Source organism: Pygocentrus nattereri, chromosome 24, assembly GCF_015220715.1.
Source record: "Pygocentrus nattereri isolate fPygNat1 chromosome 24, fPygNat1.pri, whole genome shotgun sequence".
Classification (NCBI taxonomy): Eukaryota; Metazoa; Chordata; class Actinopteri; order Characiformes; family Serrasalmidae; genus Pygocentrus; species Pygocentrus nattereri.
This window is the reverse complement of record NC_051234.1, coordinates 6089826-6114817: the sequence shown is the minus strand read 5'-3', so window position 1 is coordinate 6114817 and position 24992 is coordinate 6089826. Positions and strand designations below refer to the sequence as shown.

Sequence of the window (24992 nt, the reverse complement as noted above, 5' to 3'; positions counted from 1 at the left end):
GTTCCTCTTACGCCAGATGTAGTTACTCAGCCAGAGTGTGCTTGGTGTCCAAATTTTGCTGAATGCAGCAGGCAGTCAATTTAGGTGACAGATGTTGTGCCAAATTCGGACTCGTCTTCCATGTCTGCATGTCACTCAGGCATGTTACCGCCACAGATTACATTTGCTGTTTCTGTGCACAGATTGTGACCAATTACACGAGTATCTTTGTCTTGTAATAGTGATGCATGTCAAGGTCTAGGATATCGTAGTTGTTGGAAGAAAACCTTGTATCTTCAAAATAGTAACTTTATAGGAGAAGGACAAAAAAACCTACTTTTAATGTAAGTCACTGGAACCAGACGTCTTTCCAAGTCATTTCCATTCACTTCTTTTAGTCCGTTCATCATGGTATTTACATACAACGTAAAGAGCAACAGGCATTTTCAAATAATGTAAAAATCTGAAAAATTTCTTCTGACAGCAGCGATATATTAAATGGTAAATAAATAATTGGCTCTTGTGTTGATGTGTAAGATGTAAGGAGAAATGGACAGGCATGAAGGCTTGAGTGGTCAGTCCATTATGTCCAGAAGAATGAGTCTCCGAAATGGCAAGGCTTTACCATATACCATAGAGCATCTTCAGGGGTCTTGTAGTCAGTCCATGCTTTGGTGGGAACTGTTTTGGCAGCACGAGGAGGACCACCAACATAGTGGTGGTCATTAAGAAGGTGGTCATGGTTTTTTGTTTTTTTTTTTATATATGTATGTATATATATGTGTGTGTATGTATATATGTGTGTGTGTGTGTGTGTGTGTGTGTGTGTGTGTGTATATATATATATATATATATATATATATATATATATATATATATATATAATATAACAAAAAAACAACACATGGTGCTTTTTAACCAAGGCTAGTTGCTAACAAGCTGGGAGTACAAGGGACAGCACATCGCTGCTGTTGGAGGAAAACCTCATATCTCCCATTTTTACTTGTTTTCAGTTTGACATAATTTGATAATGTATGTTGTCCTTTACATTATTTGTAATTTTCATGATGAATGGACAAAATGAAATGGCACAGAATTACTTGGAAAAAAAGTCTGGTTCCATTGACTTACATGGATAAGAGTGTCTGCCAAATGCCGTAAACTTACATTAAAAGTAAAGTAGGCTTTTTGCTTCTCCTGTAAAGTTACCATTTTGGAGATTTTCTGAAGGTTTTCTTCTGACCACAGCGACTGATGTGAAGCCAGCGTCTGCATCTTGGGCGAACACTAACTGCCAATTCTTTAATGAAGAAGAATAATCTAGCCACGTTTATTATTTTTAAACAACTACGGCTTAAACAAAGATGATCTATGGTTTAAATCCCTAACTTACATCCCTGCCCATAGACTCATGGTCCATATCCTGTCAACATTCATGTTTCTTTACTGGAACAGAGACAACCACTTTTCCATTGATCAAGTCTCTCAGGGATGTTTAAAAGGTGAGGAAAATGAAGCAGACTCCCTGTGATCGTGTGAGACAGTCAGTTTGCTGTCCCACCTCAGCTTGTAGCTCTTCACTGGATTAAAAAGACTGTTGCTGTAGCCTCATTTGTTAGCGAGATAGTTTAGTACGTCTAGTAGACTTATTTACTTTGTTAAATCTATAAGAAAAATCTTCTACATGTAAAGGTGTTCTTCTGCGGGACATCTACGTATGTTTAGCTGGGATTGCCCAGTTTTAAAGAAGTAGTCAGATGTTGTGCCAGTAGTTCTACAACTTCATCTAGCAACGCATTCCGATCTAATCTTCTGTACGAATTTTTGTCCTTTGGATCCCAAATGAATTTGATTTCTCTGTAAAGTTAAGGGATGTAGAGACAAAAGGAAACTAGCCATGTAGATTATGATAAATGCAGGCAAAACGAAGAGTAAAGACCGACACAAGCAGCCGTTTAAACAGCTGTTAGTGTTACTGGCTACTTAACGCAGCTGGCTACAGAAACATTTGCTTAGAGAAATTCACGTTTGTCGTCATGGCTCAGGAAACTATCAGAATGAAAAATGACTAACCTTGAGGTGGGGTGGGGTGGTCTTTCTCAACCGCCCAACAAACCTCATTGGTTTTATTTTCTTGGCCATTGATCTGATAATGTCGTTGGTGTTATCATTGTTTTGGTTGAGTTGCATTCAACTGTTGCAAGTTTCATGCAACTTTTTTTAAAACTATTTTTAAAATGTAAAGCCAGCCTAAGGCATTCGATTTGTTGAAGTGAAAGGAGTAGCATTCTAGGCCATTGCAGCCCTCAGGTTAATCACTAGATTAGAGATCCATGATCTGTATTTGAAAACAGCAATGAAGAGAAAAAATAGAATATTTTATTTGTATGTGTGTGTGTGTGTATATATATATATATATATATATATATATATATATATATATATATATATATATATATATATACACATACACACACATTATTAGAAAGGTGCGAGTGTGAAGCATAACAGATCAGGCGTTATGAGCTTTGCACCTTAAAAAAAACCAAAAAAAACGTATGCCACTAATAGCATAGGACAGGTTTGCCTGGAAACGAAAGCAAGAATCATAGTATTATTAAGCTAATGAAATATAACTCTGTTTCATATGTAATAGCCTTTAGAATTTATTATGTCTCGTACTTTCTCCACTGTGTGTTTTGGCCTTTTGGTTAACGACCATGTCAGAAATAATTCTTCCTGACCCCTTGGCTCACTGTCTCCTGGTGCATATTGCTAATTAGATTTATACCTGCATGGTTAGTTTCGGGTCAGTCCGTCTCTGGTGTAATAGACAAGGACGGAGCTGACCGCTCTGCTAAAGTCTGCACCACTGTCTGGAAAAGAGGAGGCGGGGTCAGAGGTCAACGGATACACGTGTCATAACATGCCCCGATGATGAATGAGGCGTCAGATGCAGTATGTCTAGCCTTCATTCATTCTGGCTGTGTTCACCCATGTGCGTGCAATGGATTGACCTGTATATGCCTCTTTTCTTCTTTCTCTCTCCTCAGGATGGTGGACGACCTCCACAGATTGGTCAAGGCTGCTGAGATAGCCACGCCCTTTATTCTGGTCGGCTCAGAGCTGGGTGCGCTTAACGGCAGGTTCTACAGCCACATCCATGATGCGTAAGTCTTCTCGATTCAGATCAATCAGTTTGACAGCTCGGACAAACCTTGAGACAGTAGTTAATGGGTGGTGCCAGGTCGGAGCATGGAAGACGCTATTTGCATAACTAAATGGGATAAAGTCATGAAGCTTGGATACGCCGTCCAGTGAAGTGCAGGAGTAAATTAAGACGGCACTCAAGGGCTCTCAGCTAAAGAAGTTTTGTCTGTCTAGTGCACAGAGAGAGATCTTGAGTGGAACTCTCTTCGCAATCATTCAGCGTATTCAGTGTGTTAAAGGAATAGTTCAGTCAGAATTAACGAATTAGTTGCCACTGTTTTCCATTCATTTGCAGCCATGTTAGCGGTCATAATACTGGATGAAACACAGGGATGCTCTAGATCAGAGGACACTAGTAGGTGGACCGCTGGCCAAGTCCAGGCCCAGGCCCAGACACTGTCCTATGCAGACCTGGACCTAATCGATAAACTATGGAGAATAATTTAATTTCGACCAGGTGGTTCTCTTTTTTTTCTCGATACCGGCTTTACACAGTTTGACTGCATGGAATTATGAAGTATCAGTGTTAATATGTGACTTTTGTTTTTGTAAAAACGGCTGTAGAGAGACTTTGCATTGTCCTAAGTCAAGGGTGTCCAAAGTCCAGCCCCTGGGCCAAATGCGGCCCATGGCTTCTGTTTTACAGTGGCTCACCAGCCAGTACATTGCAGTTCTTCCTTTCACCTGATGATGGCAGTTGATCAGACCTGCAGCTTCATTTAGTGAATGACATTTAGTCAAGACTGCAGACATAAAGCTCAAACTAGACACTGAAAACTGCTGATTTTGGCGAGATGGCTGGCTTCTTAACAGAGCAAATAAAGTAATTTGGTAAATATTAACCCTTTAAGGTCTAACAAAAATGTTGCTACGTTGCGTTTATTTGTTATGTAAAGAATATTACCTAATAAAACCCGAAATGTATAGATTTCTGTTCAGTTTGTCGCACAAATTATATTTTTCAACAAGTAAACGCTGTGATACACTATATCTCCAAAAGTATTTGCTCACTCCAGAGAATACGTCTCCACTGCTCTAGAGTCCAGTGGCGGCGCTTTACACCACTGCATTCAGCTCTTTGCACTGCACTTGGTGATGTAAGGCTTGGATGCAGCTGCTCGGCCATGGAAACCCTTTCCATGAAGCTCTCTATGCTGTTCTTGAGCTGATCTGAAAGCCACATGAACTTTGGAGGTCATTTTACATGGCTGCCCATTTCATGGCTGAGTTGCTGTCGTTCCCAATCGCTTCCACTTTGTTATAATCCCACTGACATTTGACTGTGGAATATTTAGTAGTGAGGAAATTTCACGACTGGACTTGTTGCTCAGGTGGTGTCTGATCACGGTACCACGCTGGAACTCACTGAGCACCTGAGAGCGACCCATTCTTTCACTAATGTCTGTAGAAGCAGCCTGCAGGCCTAGGGGCTCGGCTTTATACACCTGTGGCCATGGAAGTGATTGGAACACCTGAATTCAATGATTTGAATGGGTGATTGAATACTTTTCACAATAGAGTGTACAATTAATACAATTGACATTTTGTATTGTTGCTCTTAAACAATATAATTATTTATTACAAGCACTTAGTGATCCAAACTGCTCTCAACGAACAATCCAATAGATTGTTCAAAATCAAAAGACTTCAGATGTAAAACTCCACAAGTGAGCTTCTCAGATGCTTCAACTTCAGATGAGATTCCTCCTGTGTTACTGTGCTAGAGAGACTGTTGTTGAAAGAGACAAATCGAGGTTTAAACTATGATGTACACTTTACTTCTAAGCTCTAAGCCTCTGCCTAAACTGCTTTTCTCTACTGTAGCGCTTCTCGATCAAAGGTAACTAATGTAGACTGGCTAACTAATGCACTTCATTTGAAATCAGCTAGCTTGTATGGGTGGTTGGTGTGGTGTAGTGGATAACACACCTGCCTTCCACGCTGTAGACTAGGGTTCAGTCCCCCACCAGGGCAAGCACCCTACACTATACCAATAAGAGTCCTTGGGCAAAACTCCTAATGCCACCTTTGCCTACCTGTGTAAAAAAAATAAGCAAACTAAGTCATTTTGGATAAGAGTGTCTGCCAAATACCATAAATGTAAATGTGATGTCTTGGCTGATTGACTATATTTGAGATAAGAGGTGTGTGTGTGTGTGTGTGTGTGTATATATATATATATTTTTTTTTTTTGTCCAACTGTTCTTTTAAGGGTGACCTCAGGGATATTTCACTTATCCTTGTCATGGCTAAGCCTGACAACCACCTTTCTTGTGCAAGTCTCTGAAGCAGTTCTCTATAAATCCTCTTTCTACTGTGAACTGATTATGCCACCCCCCCCTTCTTCTGAAAGATTCAACATTTCATCACCGCTGTTGCACAGTTGTTAACCCTGCAAATTAAGCTGCCGTGTCCCCATGGCCCTGCGAAATGAAAATATTGCCCCCGTAATGGCATCGACCCCATTCGTTCTAAAGGGTGGCCTTGCTTGGTGACAGTTTCTGTCTTAGCTTCATTAATCAGAAAGGTTAGAATGGGGGGTTGTGGTCGGTCCCCGTTGGGGTTGGGTACTGGCAGCAACTTCACCATATGGATCATGTTGAATGTGTCGCAGCGCAATGTGGGAGAGCTGTCACTAGAACTCCTTTTCAAATAATCAGCAGTGATTTGTTGACAGGGTGATGATGCTTAATTTAAATGATCCTGCTGGAAACAAGATAACAAAATGTTGTTACCTTAAGATAATGAGTTACTTATCTCGTTATCTCAAGATGACAACCGTGTTATCTTGCAATAAAAATTGATTGGTCTTGTTATTTCAATATATCAAAGTTGTTATCTTGTCTTGTTATCTCAAGATAACAATTGTATTATCTTGAAATAAGTTATGTATCTTGTTATCTCAAGCTACGTAGCCCAATTTGACCGGATTTTGGAGATGCAACATTATACTTGATGAAGCAAAGGACACAATGTTTTGTTTCTTAAAGGTTATATTTCCTGAGACCCAAACATTCTCTGAGCTTGGATGTTGCTATGCCAACTGTAGAGACACCAAACATTGGTGGAGTGAGTTCATGTTGCCTGTAAGAGTTTGCAAAAATCGAACACAGGACGAATAAAATAACATTGCTTTTTTTGACATCCCAAAAATTGCATCTGGTGTAATTATGTAATCCTGATATTAATCACCTTATTTTTCATAACATTCTCGTAATCCGATTGCTGTCTTTTTTGTAACTGTAATGGATTAGATGGCGTTTTTATAACCTGATTATGTAATGCTGTCACAGGTCTTCGGTTTCTAGCCTGATCACTATTTTGAACAGGCCTCGTCCTGGTGCGTGTTCCGTCTTTCTGCCTCCTTAAGCAGTTTTCTGTTTGTCTTCGTTACTTACTCGATTTTACACCCCGCAATCTCTGTCTCTGTCTGTCCAGGCAAGTGTTGGACTTGGTGTTGATCAGTCCAATTCCAGAGGACGTCTTTGAAGAGGAGAAGTGGCAGCAGTACTGGTGAGTCAGAGAGAGAGAGAGAGAGACACTCATGCAGTTCTACTGCCCATCCGTTTTAATACACAGCCCTATTAATCAGTGGCCAGTGAGCGTTAGCAGCTGCTTCTTATCTCTCATCAGTGGCCAAATCAAGAGCGATCCCGCCCGTGTTAAACTCCTCTCACTCAGCACTATCTAAATAACAGCACATTCTTCTTGTAATTCAGTATTTAACAACTGAGCAGTTAAAAATCTCTGCATTATTCAGTTGTTGAGTCATTGAGAAGTGCTCCATTTTAGAGGTACTTGCGTTAGAAAACTTTATTTATAGTAGTGGTGATGTGGAACAGGTTCAAAATGTTTGTAATGCAAATGTAGCCACTTTACAGGGTGATTCAAAAAGATTAATCTGATTCCAAAGCACCATATTTTTACAACTGTGAGGCACTTAGGAACCAATCACAATCCAACTGAAAGAGGGGGGCAGAGTTTCTGGCTGTCAGTGGAAGATGGCTCCCTTCAGTCTGTGAGGAGATGAGACCCCTGAGCAGAAAGTGTTTTGCTTTTTCCGCTTCAGTAAGAGTGAATCCGTCATATCTGTGCAGCGTGATTTTCTTCAGTTGATGTCCCTACCGCTGGAGGTGGTTCACATTGAGCACTTGTAAAATTACATAATAAACTTTATGCTCATCTAAACCGTTCACGTAAACTCCTCGGTCAGCGGTCAGTGGCTGTTTAGCAACGCTACCGTACTCTAGAAGAACTACATTTCTTGGCAGAATACTTGTTTGTGCAGATTATCATTAATAATAACTTAAAGTATATTAAAACACAATGTTTTAGATAATTATTTATGTTGGCTGCCGTTTTATAAAAGCAGTAAGCCACACGGGGCAGTGCGTTACTGCGATTTTATTCAACAGTAACTTCCTCAAATTCAAATAATTGTTAAGCCAATTTAAATTCTACCGAGAAGAAATTCATATGGATTATACATGCTTTGGTAATCTTTGGTAATTGCTGCAACTTCTCAGCGTTGATCCAGACATGCATTTTGAAATATATTCAGGTTTTCCTTTTACCTGTACGGCTGTGGTTTTTTATGTAGGCTGCAGAACAGACTGCTGCCTTCCCAGCATGTCACCGGAAATAATGAAGATGTATCAGAGATTTGCTCTGTCACACTGAGCGAGCATTCTCATGTGGGCCATCTCGCTGCACATCCTGATTCATAACCTCCAACCGCTGTTATTTATTCCACGCTTATATAACACAATTGGGTTCCGTCAGATAAGAAATGAACACTTCACAACGGTCTAATTCATATGTGACCGAAAGTGGAGCTGTACCGTTAATCTGCGATGTGTGTCCAATTACCCTTTGATTAATAGGTGCTTGACCAGGCCAGCACGAAACGGCGAACATACAATCCAATTACTTGGACTCAGCAAAATAAATGTTGGGCATATTAACTTACGACTTAAATTAATATAATATACATGGAGCTCTGTAACAGATTTTGTTACTTATTGCGGCAATGAGTTGAATTGGTTCCTTGAATTAAAAGAATAATACAGTGAAAGATCAAATTTATTCAGTTCTCCATCAGCTTAAATTCGATCAGCCAAGACTTCCACATTTAACCCATCTGTGCAGTGAAACACCTATATACATAATAGTGAATTCACACACACACACTAGGGGCAGTGAGTACGTGTCCAGGGCGCTGGGAAGCCCTATCCGCAGAGCTCGGGGAGCAGTTTGGGGTTAAGTGCCTTTCTCAAGGGCACTTCAGTCATATCCTGTCAGTTCAGAGGATCAAACCAGCAATTTTCCAGGGACAAGACTGGTTCCTTAACCTCCACACATTTGACTTAAACACATCTTTACTCTTAATGGCTGCTACTGCTGTTTTAATCAGTGGTGAACTGTGACTGTTAGAGCTAGGCCTTCACTTTAGGCCGTACATTAAAAACATTGAGCCGGCGACCTTCCAGTCGCAAGGCTGGTTCCCCTAACCTCCAGCCCACAATGCTGGACATGAACAAATTCAACATGTTGCAGTTTCACAGTGACTTTGTAAAGAGTGACTTACTGAAACCTTGACTCGTCTTCACAGTCATTGACACACTATATTGCCAAAAGTATTCACTCGTCCTTCACACACACAAACTTGAGCGACATCCCATTCTTAATCCATAGGGTTTAGTATGATGACGGACAACTTTTGCAGCTATAACAGCTTCAACTCTTCTGGGAAGGCTTTCCACAAGGGTTAGGAGTGTGTTTATGGGAACTGTGAACAGGAAGAGGCCGTCCCCAAACTGGTCCCACAAATTTGGGGGCAGGAAATTGTCCAAAATCTCTTGGTGCTGAAGCATTAAGAGCTCCTTTCACTGGAACCAAGGGGTCGAGCCCAACTCCTGAAAAACAACCCCACACCATAATCCCTCCTCCACCAAACTTTACACTGGGCACAATGCAGTCAGACAAGTACCGTTCTCCTGGCAACTGCCAAACCCAGACTCATCCATCGGATTGCCAGATGGAGAAGCGTGATTCATCACTCCAGAGAACATGTCTCCACATGAGTCCAGTGGCGGTGCTTTACACCACTGTATTCAGCTCTTTGCACTGCACTTGGTGATGTAAGGCTTGGATGCAGCTGCTTGGCCATGGAAACCCTTTCCATGAAGCTCTCTATGCTGTTCTTGAGCTGATCTGAAGGCCACATGAAGTTTGGAGGTCATTTTACGTGGCTGACCATTTCATGGCTGAGTTGCTGTTGTTCCCAATCGCTTCCGCTTTGTTATAATCCCACTGACAGCTGACTGTGGAATATTTAGTAGTGAGGAAATTTCACGATTGCACTTGTTACGCAGGTGGTGTCTGATCACGGTACCACACTGGAACTCACTGAGCTCCTGAGAGCGACCCATTCTTTCACTAATGTCTGTAGAAGCAGTCTGCAGGCCTAGGGGCTCGGCTTTATACACCTGTGGTCATGGAGGTGATTGTAACACCTGAATTCAATGACTTGGATGGCTGAGTGAATACTTTTGGAAATATAATGTATATAGAACTTCCATAAGGCCTTGAGTGATTTTTTCTTGGTTCTTGGCTTCTTGCTGCACTCCAGCCATTGCTTGTATTTATGAAATTTTATCAGCAGCACCTGGTTGTATTTAATGAAGGAATGACTAGATAGGTTGTTGGATGATGACTGCAAATAATGGGCCCCCCTGAGGAGAAGTCAGCCTCTCCTGGCTCATTAATTGGGCTTTCACTATTTTTAGTATTTTTAGTGCATTTTGAGGCATCTTCAAGGGTGTGTCTAAGCCCAGCGTGTGAGACATAGAAGCATGGCACACAATTCCTCTCTGTGGTTGTTCAGTGTTTTTGAGATAAACAGCTGGTGTCCAGTAGAGGACAGTGGTGGTACCTGTGGAGGTTAGCAGGGATGCTATCAGGCCCCATGTGACCACTGCAGGATTTCCACATCAGAGGAGCTCTCATTAAGTGTGGACTTTACTGAGATGAGTTACGTTATATCCTGAGGGACGCTCGATTCACTGTCTCTGGAGATGCCCTGCATGCACATGAAAGAGGAGGAGAAGTATGGTGTTCCTATAAGATTTTCCCCCTCCCCCTTACTAGAACAGCATGTTCCTTCCTGTGGTATGCTCTGCCAGTCAGACATGGGGCACCTTCTCTTGAATTTTTAAGTTTCTCTCTGTTGTTTTTCAGTTAAATAAGGAAAAAAACAAAAATAAAACGACATCTTAACAGCAATGTTCATTTGAGTGGCAGTTCGAAGAGCAGGTTTTGCCTAAATAATGGACACATTGAACTCCGCGTGAATTGGAATCCATAGCGATTTTTTTTTTTTTTTTTGTCATACAATAATATTACTGAGTCACACATGAGTCAGAGAGCTAGCTGTGCATTTCTCTCAATGGTAGGTGGGGGTGATGTGAAAGGAGGTTACATGATGTTATGGGACCCACCCCTTGGTTCACGTAAACAATCAAAACTTGGAAGACATTTTAGAGCTCGACAAAAGTATCTACGTTTTGGCTGAAGATTATAGGAAATCAAGAACTTTTAGTTTTTTATGGTATTGTAGGAAGAGCTGTGGTTAGTAGCATGACCAGAGACCTGACCTAACAAACACACAGAAGGTTTGACTGACATCACAACAGGGGTATAAAATCATAGAAATCATTCACAGCTGTTGATTCACACTATGTGGCCAAAGGTATGTGGACTAGATAGTTGGCCAGCCCATTTCAATGCCTTGGTACCCACTTTGCAGTTCAAGCAGCCTCCACTCTTCTGGGAAGCTTTCCACAAGATTTGGAAGTGTGTCTCGGCTGTTTGTGCCCATTTGTGAGGTCAGGCACTGATGTTGGATGAGAGGGCCTGGCTCACAATCTCCATTCAAACCATGTCTGTTTGGAGCTCGCTTTGTGCACAGGAAGGACCTTCTTAAAAAAGGTACTAATGGTGTAGTCTTAGCATTATCATTCACTAGAACTAAGGGGGGCTAACCCAAAACCTTGAAAACAGCCCCAGGTCATTATCCCTTCTCCACCAAACTTTACTGTTGGCACTGTGCATTCTGTGAGGTTGCGTTCGCTAAAACCAGATTCATCTGGGAAGTTTGATTCATCACTCCAGAGAACACATTTCCACTGCATTGTGCTTTATACCACTCCAGGCGATGCTTGGCTTTGCGCATAATGTTCTTAGGCTTATTGAGCTGATTGTCCCTGGAAACCCATCTCGTAAGCTCATGATGCACAGCTCTGGACCTCACCTCTGTAGTACATGATGCAAGAGGATAGGTTATTTTTATACACTGCATGCTTCAGCACTCTGTGGCCCTGCTCTGTGAGTTTGGTTGGTCTGCTGCTTTGTGGCTGAGCATTGTTGCTGCTCCTAGACACTTCTATTTCACAACAATAGCACTTACAACTGTCCTGGGCATATCTAGCAGGGTAGAAATTTCAGAGATGCACTCATGGCAAAGGTGACAACATATGATAGTGGCATGTTTACAGTTAAAGAGCTCTTTAGTACGACCCATTCTGCAGGCAGTGTTTATGGCTATATGCTTGATTTTATACACCTGTTAACAGTGGGTGTGGTATAGGAGGGGTGTCCACAAACTTTTGGCCGTAGTTTGTTATAGCATAATCTGGGCTGTCTGATCCATTTATGTATTGACTAACCTGAATATCTTGTGTAATCGACTTTAAGCACATCTAATTAATTATTTAGTGTAACCTACTGGTCTTGAGTACATTTTTAGTGTCGTTGACCCTTGGCTGCTATACATATGATTTGAAATAAGAAACTACAGTAACAGTATGTTATGGATATGATTTTTTAAAAATAAACACTGCCCCTGTCTCAATCACATAATACCAAACTGGGAGATTGAGGGACAAGACAGAACATGTTTCCTCCCAATCAAGTGAAGTGAGCAAGTGCTGCTAAGGCCTTGGGTTCACTACACGACTTTTAAAGTCTTAACAGATCATGAAAGACTGCGTATCTGACACTACATGAGATTTTTGTGAGCGACTGAAACATTGGATCTACACTAAACGATCAGGGATCACACACTACTCAATCTTTCAGTTGTTGCTGAAACTGACAGAACTCATGGAACTCACGGGCACTCGTGCTAACTCTCGCCTTCTCACATTACTAGGAGACCCGAATAAATAAACGTGCAGCTGCTGCTGCTGTTTCCTCTGCCGTTTGCACTGACATAGTAAAGAAGCAGCAGGTAAATATGTTTTAAGAGGCTCATTGATTTAAAAATGGGATCAGCGAGGTATTTTTAGTGATGTGTTCTGAGCAGCGATTGGGAATTTTTTGGAGCATTTGTCTTCTATAATATATTTTTCCTATATAACACAAACTCTTATTCTGGATGATTTTTGTTACTATTAAGCCATCAGCTGGCAGAGAACACCTTCTTTTATATTAAAAACATTTTGAAAAACATTGTTGCGGCCTTTTGATGGGCCGTGAAATTCCAGCTTCTCTTCATTGGAGACTCTAATCAGGAGGAAAATATGTGGCAGGGCTGTGTGATGGAAAGTGAAAGTCGACATTGGTTGGGGATTAGGGGAACTCTTGTATCATAATGAGTGGCTGGGAACCCATTTCATGTCCGGAGGGGGTTTAACCCCATTTCAGTAATGTGTGTGTGTGTGTGTGTGTGTGTGTGTGTGTGTGTGTGTGTGTGTGTGTGTGTGCGTGCGGTGTTGGCCACTTGAGAATGAACTGCTTTCTGATTTGGTTGCAGTTTTTTCTCTGGTTAGATTACAAAGAAAAGCTCAGGAACTGTGCAAACAGACCATAGCCGTAGTTTTTACATTATCCTGTTGGTTAGAGGCGAAAATGAATAGATAAAGCTCTAGTCGTCCTTATCAAACAGTCAGTGCTGATCTAATCTCAGTTTTTGCCTCACGTATCTTAAAGAATACAATTATAAGGTGAAGGGGAACTGATAATAGATCTGCACTCTTGCTTTTAGATGCTTGATAAACATTGGGTCAGTGTGTTATTTTAATGTTTTAATGGCAGTAAAAACATTCTCAGAACGAGCTGCATCTCTCTGGGTGTACCAACATGAATATCCTTGGACATGAGCTGATATTTCTCTGTCTGTATTATCCAAGACAAATGCCAAAATTTTAGATGTTTTCACTTGTACTGGCGGATATAAATATTATAATGTGTATCTGTTAGTGGATATCAGCCAATGTTGAAGTCCTGCACGTGTATCGATATCTTGTACATTTCCACTAATAATGTACAGTTAAAAAAATGGCTTGTCTAAAGCAAATTGTACTTGGCAACTACTTGTACTACCTTGTGCACTAGAGAGCATTGTCCAAACCACAATGTATAGAAGACAAAGAGGAAAATCTCCAAGAATTAGAACTTTGTAATATTTCATAAGGTGGGTTGTATGAATGTTTGTTGGACTCCTTCTTCCAGCCAGTCTCGACCTGCTCCATTTAGTTAGTTTTCTAGTAAAACTAAAAAAATAACATACATGTAAAGTACATCATGAAAGTTATCATGAAATTCTGTTACTCCAAACACTGTTTCCTATGATGAAAAGTTACGAAAAATAGGAAAAAATAAGAGCTAACGGAAAGTATAATCACAATGAATTATGGTCCATGTGGGGGGAATTTAATTGTATATTGACCCTGAATTTAAGTCTTGATATTAAATCAAATACTTTCATAATTTTTAAGATCAGCCACTATTGCCTAACGTTGATGGATATGAAGTGTTTGGCCAATAAGTGGCCAAATGACCTCTGTGTTTCGTTCACCCTGGCCTGTAAGTCTGTTCATCTGTCTTGGTAGTTTGGCTAATAAGAGATAGAAGTAGGTCTTCAAAGCCATATTGATCCTTCCACTGCCTTTTGTTTGTCAAACATGCACTTCAAATCATTGTTATTGACTCAGCTGTGGAATCAACCAAGCTCAGTGTCCTATGCTGGGTCAGTTCTGGCGACCCTTCACTTTCTATGTGACTTTACCTCACCGGTCTCGGAGGAAGAAAAGCAAGCAAAGACCTCTGCTTTCAGTGAGACTGACCGAAACTATAAGCATCAGCAATGCAAAATATTTCTTAGCAAAAGTTAGGTAGGCCAGGAAACACACACACACACACACACACACACACACACACACACACACACTTTCTAAGCTGCTTATCCTCCTTGGTTGCAGGGGCTTCTGGAGCCTATCCCAGCAGCCACTGGGTAGAAGGTGGTGCAGAAACAGTGAAAAAATATTTTTCTAACAAACTATGATGTTGATGCATCGTCCACTGATGGTGTAGAGCATGCGTGTCAGGCTCCAGTCCACGTGGGCCCAAACACTGCAGACTTCAGCACACTGCCTCATTCGGCTCATCAGCTAATTAGCAAGGCCTTCATGAACTGAATTCAGAAGGGGGTAAAACGTCTTCCTCTGTTGCTTAAAGCAGACATATGCATATATGCAGACTGTATCTCTTCATATACATAAAAGTGATTATTACAGTCAGACTGCACTGCTGGGAGATCATGCCATACCTGCTATACTGTATACCCATACTGTAGACTTGTAAGGCCCCCATTGTATGTAACACAGTGGTTTAACAGTAAAAGTGAACAATGTGTGCATATTATGTAATATTATTTATTACCCTTTTCTGGTTCTGTTTTCCATCCATGAATGGGAATTAGGAGAACTTTCTCTCCAGGTTACAGCTAGCTGCTTCGCAGTAATACTCACTTAAGCTTGGCTGTTTTACTGCCACGAGTCACACTGAAGCAAGTTGAAGAGCACAACTACATTTATTTTTGGTTCCATGTGCTGAAGCTGAACTTAACAAACTTAACATTAGAAGGTGAAGAGCTGTGGGCGAGGTCAAGCAAGCATTGGCGTGCATAGCAGAGAGAACTAACTGGCATGTTTGATGGTAAATTAGTCCTCTCTAGTTCTGTCATTCTTTTCCCAAACTGGTCGCCATTTTTCTCATCACCATTGGGTCAATTATAACCACTTGTCAATTATCATCTATATCTGATTACATCACTCTGGCCTGCACAGTGTACACTGATAGGCCAAAATAGTATGACCACCTGCCAGCTGTTTTGGTCCTCTGTGTGCCAACAGAACAGCTCTGACCCATCCACAGCATGGACTCATGGAACATCTCTGAAGGTGCCCTGTGGTATCTGGCACCAAGACATAAGCAGCAGATCCCTAATGTATCCCTAGTTCCCTAATTTACGAGTTTTTGGCCACTGTGGATCAGACTTATTGTTCCAGTAGATCCCAGAGATGCTCAGTTGGATTGACATGTGGGGAATTTGGAGACCAGGGCAACTCATTGAACTCCTCGACTGGGTACTCAAACCTTTTGCAAACAATGCTTTATTTCAGCAGTGCATTATGCTCCGGAATATGGTCTCTACTGTTGAGGAACACCGTTGCCATGAAGGGGTGTACTTGGTCCTCAACGATGTTTAGATGGATGCTGCATGTCAAATTGATGTCCAAATAATTGACAAGGCTACAGCTACGCAGCTCCAAACTCAGCAGGGCATAATGCGCTGTGTGTTGTGCCACATGCCACCTGCAGCCAACAAGAAATATTTCTGTAGCCTTCATTGTCTTGGCGCCAGTTCGGGGTATGTCCCTCCTTGGACCTCTGTTGGTAGGTACTCGCCACTACTGACCAGTTTGACCCAACAAGCCTTGCCATTTTGGAGATGCTCTATGTCTTCTCGCTCCTGTCAGAGTTGCTCAGGTCTTGACATCTGCCTATTTAGCCTGCATCTGTTGTTGCAGACATCTAAATTAGTTCCCTATCTTTAATTGCAGTTTATATATATGAGTGTCCTGATCGTTCTCAGCCATTACTGAACGATCTGACCCACATGATTCAGCAAACGTGGGCTAAATAAATTTACCTAAATTACATATGTCTCATGATTTCATGGTTTTGTTTCTGAGCCATGTAACGCCAGTGAGAACGATGATGAAGCTCAGCTCATGACAGACACTCACCCACACATGGGAGTAGCACATGCACCTGTGCATAGTGAATAGAAATGAGAGGATCATGCAGGTGACTGAAGGTCTCAGAGGGACCAGGGCTGAGAGTGCAGAGAGACAGAAATATGATGCAGCACCACTGCCAGACTAGCACAAAGACCTCCGAGTGTGAGTCTGATGGAGGAACTGTGACACATTTCAGCATTGCTACCTCTCAGTATTAGTGTTCTTTGACAATAGGACAATATATTGATATTGGATTTTTCATGGGAATGATTCCACTAATAGTCAGTTAATCTGCTTAAACATGGTCTGTAATTGTGAATAATAAACAAGTTTTTTTCTTGTGACAGCTATGTTTACAAAATAGGTTGTATTTCAAGCAAATTCACCAGTTGTACGTAGCAAGCGAGCTAATGTATGTACTACTGGTGACCAGAGGAGTTTTTTGAAGTAGCCTGTTAAATAATTCTAATTAACTGAAACTGAAATGGCTTAGACTAGAGACTAACGTTAGGAATGTAACATGATGAGCTTCGGTGTTTCTGTAAGGGAGTAGTTTGGTTTGTCAGAACACCAGCATGGAGGAAAAGTTAACGTTTCCTCACTGTTTTGCTGTTTTAGCATGTTTTCTGTTGGTCAGAGGTAGCAATGTCCTTCCGTGGAAAGCTGTGGCAGACTTACGTCTGTTGTATGTGGCTTTTTATCTTTGATTTAAAACAAAAATGCTCCTAAACTTTTTACTTCTTTTAAAATTTTCAGTCATAAATGTTCTTTTTCTTTTGCCATCTGCTCACTTTATGGCACTGTTAAGGAATGGGCTGGACATCACTTTGAAGATGTAAACCAAAAGTCAGCAACAGTTTGACTAATTATTTCAGCCGTAGTTGATTATTGTGTCATGATACACATGTTGATATTCAGTAGATCAGTAGGTGAAATTGTGATAGTGTGCTAACGTTGCTAAATGTGAGTATCAAATACAAGTGCTAATAGATCAGATATGCTAACTCTTTTGTTTAGAGATCATTCAAGTGTGTCAGAAGTCACTTCTTTTCCATGCAGGATTTCAAGCTGCTGCTTAGTGCCGATTTTAAATGAGTGTAACAAATAACTCCGTAAGGATCTTTATCGCATCTGATTTGTACCACTACTCCGTTGTGGAGAGTCGTGGATTCTGCAGTTTCCTGGTAGGAGCCATGCTAGAAAATTCCCTCTTGCCCATTTTGGCCACAAGATAAGAGCTACACTTTATATAGAAACAAAACATCTGACTGTAAATGAACTTGTAAAGATGTTCAGATGTAGCCTCAAACTCTAGTTTTTCCTTTATTTGTATTATTGTCAGCCGTAATAACACGTGAGCAACGTGTGCAATAGATGTGGCATGTTTGCTTATTTTAATTATTTTGTTTGTTTATTTCATGTCTAAGAAAATGATGTGCCGGTTGTCTTATCAACAAGCACTGTTGTCTTTTTGGAGTACTAGTGGGAATTAGGGTTACAAAAAAAATTAATAAATAATAGTGGAAGCTATGTTACTGTTTCTTTTCTAATTCGGTACCGAAAAATGTGTCGTAATGGAAAAATCCTTATGTATTGTGAAATTGGCATATTCTTACCCTCCTAGGTGACAGAATGGAAAATGTAATATTTTAGTACTTGGCATCTTCATGATTTACAGTATCACTTTGCCAGTGTGACATCACTAGCTGCTGTTTACAGGCTCTCTCTAATGTTTCTAAATCTGTTTTTTTTTATTATTATTATTATTTTAGAAACACTGTATATGTGAAAAAAAGCTGGAAAGCATATTGTTACATGAAGGATTTGCAATCACGATACTTAAAAGACTAGGGGTGCACTGATATGGGAATTATGGACCAATATTCTTCATGTACATATCTGGCTGACAAACAAACATGTATGAAATGTAGAAATTAGAACGAGATCTGTCTGGATTAAGATCACAGGCAAATAGAACATTTATTTGGAGAGGTTTCTGCTCTTTTGGAGCGCAACAAATACATCATTAAGGATCGTTTAGAAATATTGGTCAAATTTAAAGGTATTTCTGTTGCTAATAACAATCATTTTTTAAAGAATTATTTGCCAATACTGTTATAATTCTGATATTATCGTACATCCCTATTAAAGACATTTATTTCATTTCACAATATTTTGTGAATAGTTTGAAGTATGTGCTGAGCATGACATTAATGAAATTATAGCAGTTCTCTCTAAATCTATCTGCTCTGATGCTTTTTGTCGTTTGCTCTTTGAAACTTTAGTAGCATCAGAAGCTCTGAAATCCAAGTGTTCATTAAGAGAATATTAGGTGAGTGCCATGCATAAAGTATTGCCCCCCTGAGATTTCAAAGGGGAATCCAGGATGCCAATTAATAGTAATTAGCACCACTAGCACTGTAGCTACTGCTGCCAATCTCCTCTAATGAAGCAAGGCTGTACAGGCCCTGGTGTATTTACCTCTATCTAATCTATAGTATTGACTCAGTGACTCAGGGGAGACTGAGGGGTACCTGATGCTGCAGTAGGTCCTGTGAGTGGGCCGTTACTGCCCCCAAATGGCCTTCTTTGGACACTGCAAGGACGTGCTGACGTTCTCGGAGATGTTTAGGTTTTCAGTGCTTTTATGATGACTGTGTGGGCTGCTGTGTAGAGATGTGCTCATTTTGATGTTTCAAGTAATACTTTGTGACAACCTGTTGGTCACAGTGATTATTTAGAGATTTCACAAAGCAGGATTTTCAGTAAACTTGTTCATTTAAGTCAAAAGTGATTGTTGCCTAATAAGAATGTCCATGACCTCTACTACTGTTGGGCAGGCTTGACTTTGGGCCCCCCGCTTCCTTACCAGTGTCGGTGATTTATAATTATTTTGAAAAATGTGTTTTGGATGATTGGTCCAGTGCCCAGACACTCGAGAGACTACAGAATTTGTCAAATGACTTTCCTCTGTGGGCAAATGTACCTAAGATACAAACGAAAACATTGATAGTGGTTTAATGTGAAGTGCTTTGCTGTAGAGAAACTTACAGAGCCAGAATTGTTCACAGTGGTGGCGATAGGAACCAGACGCCCCTGAAAACTCCCTAACAGAAAGTTGAAATATGAAATGATTATAAATACGCTGCCTAATGCTGGAGACACTGTTTACAATGCCTTTGAGAGAAGGTTTTGGTCTGGATGGATTTAACACTATTTTTCCATTATCAACACAAAACTCAGAAGATGCATGTAGGTTCAATGTTGGTTTCAGATAGTAAATAAAATGTCTTTATAAAATGCTGTAGACATGCCAATCCCCGGTTCCTGTCACCACCACTGTAAAGAAATCCGAATCAACAGTTTTGTCTACAGTAAACTGTTTCACATCAAGGCTAGGGATGCATTGATATGGGAAATGTGGACCCATGCCAAAATCTGGTGTTTGAAATGTATTTCTCAGCACTGATATTTGAACATTTAGCATGGAATTAGCATGAAGTAACGTAATAAATAAAAAAAAAATACATTCTCCAATAAATAAAGAATAGCTATTTTATACAGTAGCCAGCCTCGCCTAAAAGTTCTGCTTTTGTGGAGTACACAAAAAAAAAAATAATAAAATACTGTCTAAAATATTGATCAAATTTAATATCTGTCTGATGTCGATATTTTTAACTCTTGTGTGGTGTTCAGGTCTGTGGGATCCATTTTCAGTGTTTACCAAATGAAAAAATAATGCGATTTATTATTATTTTAACTGCAGATTCATGGTCTTTGCTCATTTTCTGTGAAGAACATATAAGAGAACCCATTTTCAGTGTCTTCTCTCTGTTCACCCCCCACACATTTATATTACATATGTGGTGTTGAGCTGAACCCGTGGGGAGTAAAAGTGTGGAGGTGCTGTGTCCTTCACTCTGTTCTCCTCCTATATGGCCTGCTGTTTGTGTGTGTGTGTGTGTGTGATGGTGGACAGCATGGACAGGCTGCTGACTGGCTACAGCTGCTAAAGGAGAACCCTACATTGGCCACTTGTGATATTTTAAACATCTGGTATTTTTGCATAAACTATTATGGATGTATTGTTTAAAAAAATAATAATAATAATGTGGTGGGTCCGCCAGACCACTGAGTAACAAACACCACATAAGGGTTAAGCAGTTTTCTTCAACCATTGATATTTATCCAAAATCATCATGCAAAATGTCACTGGAAGTGACTCCCAGTGAGTGAATAATGCAGACATTTTGAAAACCCGGTCCAGTTCCCCTTTAGGAGTTTTCCATTTGATTTGCCTTTCAGGATTTAAATGTGACTTTATTTTTTCCTGACAAACTATCCTGTAGCTTATATGACTGAAAAGACTGTACAGTATACACATGATGGAAGACAGTAGATTTGAAATCAAGTATTACCAAATGTGTTATTAAAGTATTTCAGAAATATATTTTTAAAAGAAAAAGGAATAATTGATTGTTATTATGAACATGTTTGTTTTTTGTGTAGGGGGTCAGGGTAACTTTCTTGTGGGCCAAATCAAACATCCCGTCTTCCCAGCTTTGCCCCTCAGGCCACACTCTGGGCAGTCTAAACAGACGTATCTTCCATGCATTGTAGACAACGCAACATTTTCTGCAGAAAGGTAGCATGTTGTCTGTCCTATTTGAACTGAAAATGACACTTGTTGCCATTTTTGTTTTAATATTGGAGCTACAGTCATATCTTTGGCACCCCGGTCACATGACATATTTGGGGTTTGAATTAGTGCCTATGGTGTGGGCAGCTTACACATCTGGAAAGGCTCAATACTGAAGAGGCTTTAGAACAACATATGTTTCCATCCAGACAGCATATTTCAGCAAGACAGTGCTAAACCTCATCCATCACAACAGTGTGGCTTCACAGAAGAAGAGTCTGGGTGCTGAACTGGCCTGCAGCCCAGACCTTTCACCAATAGAAAACATTTGGCGCATCATGAAACAACAAATCCAGACCCTGGGCTGTTGAGCAGCTAGAATCCTACATCAGACAGGAATGGGAAAACATTCCTCTCCCACAACTCCAGCAATCGGACTCCTCACTTCCCAGACGTTTACAGACTGTTATTAAAATAAGAGGGGAGGCTACACAATAGTAGGCACGGCCCTGTCCCAACCCTTTTGAGATGCGTTGCTGCCATCAAGGTCTAAATGAGTCACTGTTTTTAATGAAATGGTAAAATGTCTCACTCTTAACATCTGATATGTTCTGTTTTGAATAAAATGTGGGTCTTTTGAATTGCAAATCATTGCATTGAGTTTTATTTACATTTAACAGTGTACAAACTTTTTTGGAACGGTGTTTGTAGATTATAATATAATCTTCGTAAATATCTAAAGTCTCATTACTTATTTGTTTTCAAATGGTTTATTTTACTGTTAGAATGGTTCATACGTGACATTGCGCTGTGCTGCTTTGGGGAAACCAGACCCACTTATGTCCAGTTTTCTGTGACCTCTTTCTGGACATGGAGGGTAAAGAAAGGGTAGGGGCCAAGCACCTACACCAAGGCCATGCAGAAATGTTTAAAGGTCCTTATCAGGCGTGAGGTTGGTAGGACCGTGTGTGTGTGTGTGTGTGTGTGTGTGTGTGTGTGTGTTTATGTGAGAGTGAGAGAGAGTGTGTGACATTCCGACAGTGGGTCATGCGTTTTTCTCCTCACAAAAGAAACAGACTCCATTCAGCCTGCACTAATCCAGATGGAAAAGTCAAAGAGCAGAAAGTCCACAGGCCCAACCTCATTTCATCACTTTCATCGCCACCAAAGGAGAGAGGGAGACAGAGGTAAAAAAAAAAAAAAAAAAAAAAGGGATGGGTGGTGGAAGGAGTAGCTCAGAAAATGACCAACATCGGCGCTTCCTGAGCTCGACCGCCACTCTGTTATCTGTTTAATTCATCCCGCCAATCTAGGCTGTCTTTTCCTCCACTAAATTGCCCTTTGACACGCATGCCTTCCTGCGCATAATCCACCACCTCCAGGGCAGAATTAAAAAACGGCGTGAATGGGAGCGAACCTCGAAATAAAATGTCAATGCCGCCAGACTGATTTGACTCCAAATCGAACCGCCGTGGTCTGACACAGGATGTAGTATTTTTTTTTTTTTTTGGAGGGGGGGGGTATAGGGTGAAGGAAACGTGTCCAGATGAAAGAAGGTGTCAGAGAAGCACTGAATTCTCTGAAGAGAGAGGGGGGTGAGGGGGGTGAGGAGGGGGATCTAAATTGCGAGCGGAAATGACTTGGAAACGGATGGAGAGGCTGTGAGAAAAGACGAGTGTCAGGCCGGCCGTCTTTCATTTTTCGATATGAAAGTTTTTTTTTTTTTTTTGCATGTGAAAGGCAGCACACATCACGGAGACCAAATTTTCAGTGCCGAGTTATTCTGTCACAAGCTCAGAGGAATTTTTGAACATTCGGCTGCTGAGAATCTTGAACTTCTAGTATTGAAGCTTTTGAACTCGCCCTTTGTCTGATTTGAACTTTTATTACTTCAGTTTTTCTTCTCCTAAACCTGCTTCAGAACTTTGACCATTGTGGACGCTGGGGCACTGCCCTACCGCTCACCACTAGCAAATATATCACTATTAAATATGTGTCTTAATATATCACTGCTGTTGGCAGAAAACCTCATATCTCCATTTTTGTTGTTTTTCAGTTTTTGATATAATCTGAAAATGCCTGTTGCCCATTCTGTTGTGTGTGGATCACAAGAAACTGTCCAGTATTACTTGGAAAAAAGTTTAGTTCCACTGACTTCCGTTAAAAGTAAAGAATCTTTTTTTCCTTCTCCTGTAAAGTTACCATTTTGGAGATACAAGGTTTGTTTCAGACAGCAGTGATGTGTCTGTGAAAATGGCTGGAGTCTGAAAAGTAAATGCCAGTTTGTAAACCATATTTTTAACTGTTAGGTGTCCTCATGGTCTCTGTTTGTGCTGCTGGGTGGTGGTCACTGCACCTTTATTGGATATCCAAACTCTTTTCAGTGCACCAATGGAGTGGCTGTGGCTAGGCAACATTAACACATTGGGCAAAAAATGGGTCAGAATTCTTGGTGGTATCATTGGACCCATTTGCGCTAGAGTATGGATGCAAGGGGATCAGTGTTTTATTTACAATGTAAAATGTTTTTGCACATGTCAGCAGAAAACTTTTGAAGAAAATTCTCAAATACACATCTAAGAAAAAACTTAGGAAGATGTTGGTGAATGAGGCCCAGTGTTATTCACTTCACCTGTAAGTGGTCATAGGCTACGTTCACATAACCAGGCTGAAGTGGCACAAATCAGATTTTTTGCCCTAATGTGACTCAGATCTGATGTTTTCAGGCCTGTGTGAACACAAATCTGACCTGAGCCACTTTCATATGTGGTCCTAGATCAGATACGTATCCGGTTCATGGTCATGTGACCTTAATGTGACGCTCAGATCAGAACTCATGCTTTTTTTTCCACTGCGCCATCATTCAGCGTTACCATGGCAGCAGCGATAAAGCAGCTCATCTCACCTTTTTCTCCTTCGTCTGGCTCTAATAATGAAGCTGAGAGCTGATCAGAGTTAATGATCTTCTCAGTGAAGCTCGTTCTGCTCGTTAGTTTGTGCTGATGATGCAGTGATTCAGTCACGTGACGTTACTGAGTAGGAGGAGCTCATCAGGGTAATTTCAGGACACCGGTTTGTCACATTAACGACAGATTTGAATCACTTACCTAAACGAGTGTGAACCATCAAATCAGAGAGATCAGATTTGAGCAATGAGGCTTGTAATGTGAACGCAGCCGTAATGTTTTAGCTTATCTGTGTTTATGAAAATGAAACCAGCTTTACCGCTCATGGGACTTTAGTCTCTCTTCATGTTTCGGTACCTTATGTTCTGCATTGGTTCCAAAGCATTTGATTTATAGCTAGAAACTCAGTTTTTTTTGTAGCAACAAACAACTTTACAAGTTTAAACAAGTTTATTGCCAGATCAGTTCGCTATGGCAATTGTGGGAAATGCTTTATGATTGTGGTATCCTCAGGAGAACGCTGGAGATCGTTCTGCCAGTAAAAAAAAAAAAAAAAAAAACTTCCTAAAATCGATATTGATATTGAAATATTGATTGGCTGAATAAAAGACTGAACTGCTGCTGTTTGAGGGAGATTCTTCAGAATTATCTACGTTCCTAAAATGAGAACTCCTAAGGTCTACCCAGTGTATATGAGAGATTTTTCAATCGAAACAGCAGATGTTGAAAGGTGACGAGTTTGAATGTAATCCTGCAGTTAATCACCTCATACCTGCAGTCTGATTATCATTTTTAACTAATAGAAATCCCTACTTTTGTGTCCTCCATAACGCCATTATGTGTATTGCTTTATTACCCAACTCTGTTTACGTCACTCTGAGTAAGAGCAATGATAACTTGAAATGGAGAGCAAATTCAGCAGTTCTGTGGTTTGTGATGAATCTTTATTGTTCATGTCTCTCTCTTGTAAATGTAGGCCAGGCTGCTGTGTGTGTGTTTGTGTGTGTACACACGTGTGCCTGTGTGTGTATGTGTGTAATTATTGATTGGGCTCTGTAGGCTGAGACTAGCCAATTCATGGCACCAGTGAACTGAGACCGATGGGGCCTCTTGAGTTACAAAACCACCCCCCCCCCAACACTCCTTCACCACCCTCTGTCCTAATGCCCCTCT

The 24992-nt window shown here is 40.7% G+C and overlaps 1 protein-coding gene across 2 annotated transcripts in view; it reads left to right on the top strand.

Moving 5' to 3' along the window:
• The window catches only part of si:dkey-122a22.2, a 52040-nt gene that overhangs the window by 18525 nt on the left and 8523 nt on the right, over positions 1 to 24992 (top strand). For both annotated transcript variants that reach the window (XM_017715638.2, XM_037534144.1), the window contains 2 exons: positions 3033 to 3149; positions 6628 to 6702. In XM_017715638.2, the coding sequence (XP_017571127.1) occupies positions 3033 to 3149; positions 6628 to 6702 (192 nt within the window). The remainder of the gene's footprint in view (positions 1 to 3032; positions 3150 to 6627; positions 6703 to 24992) is intronic.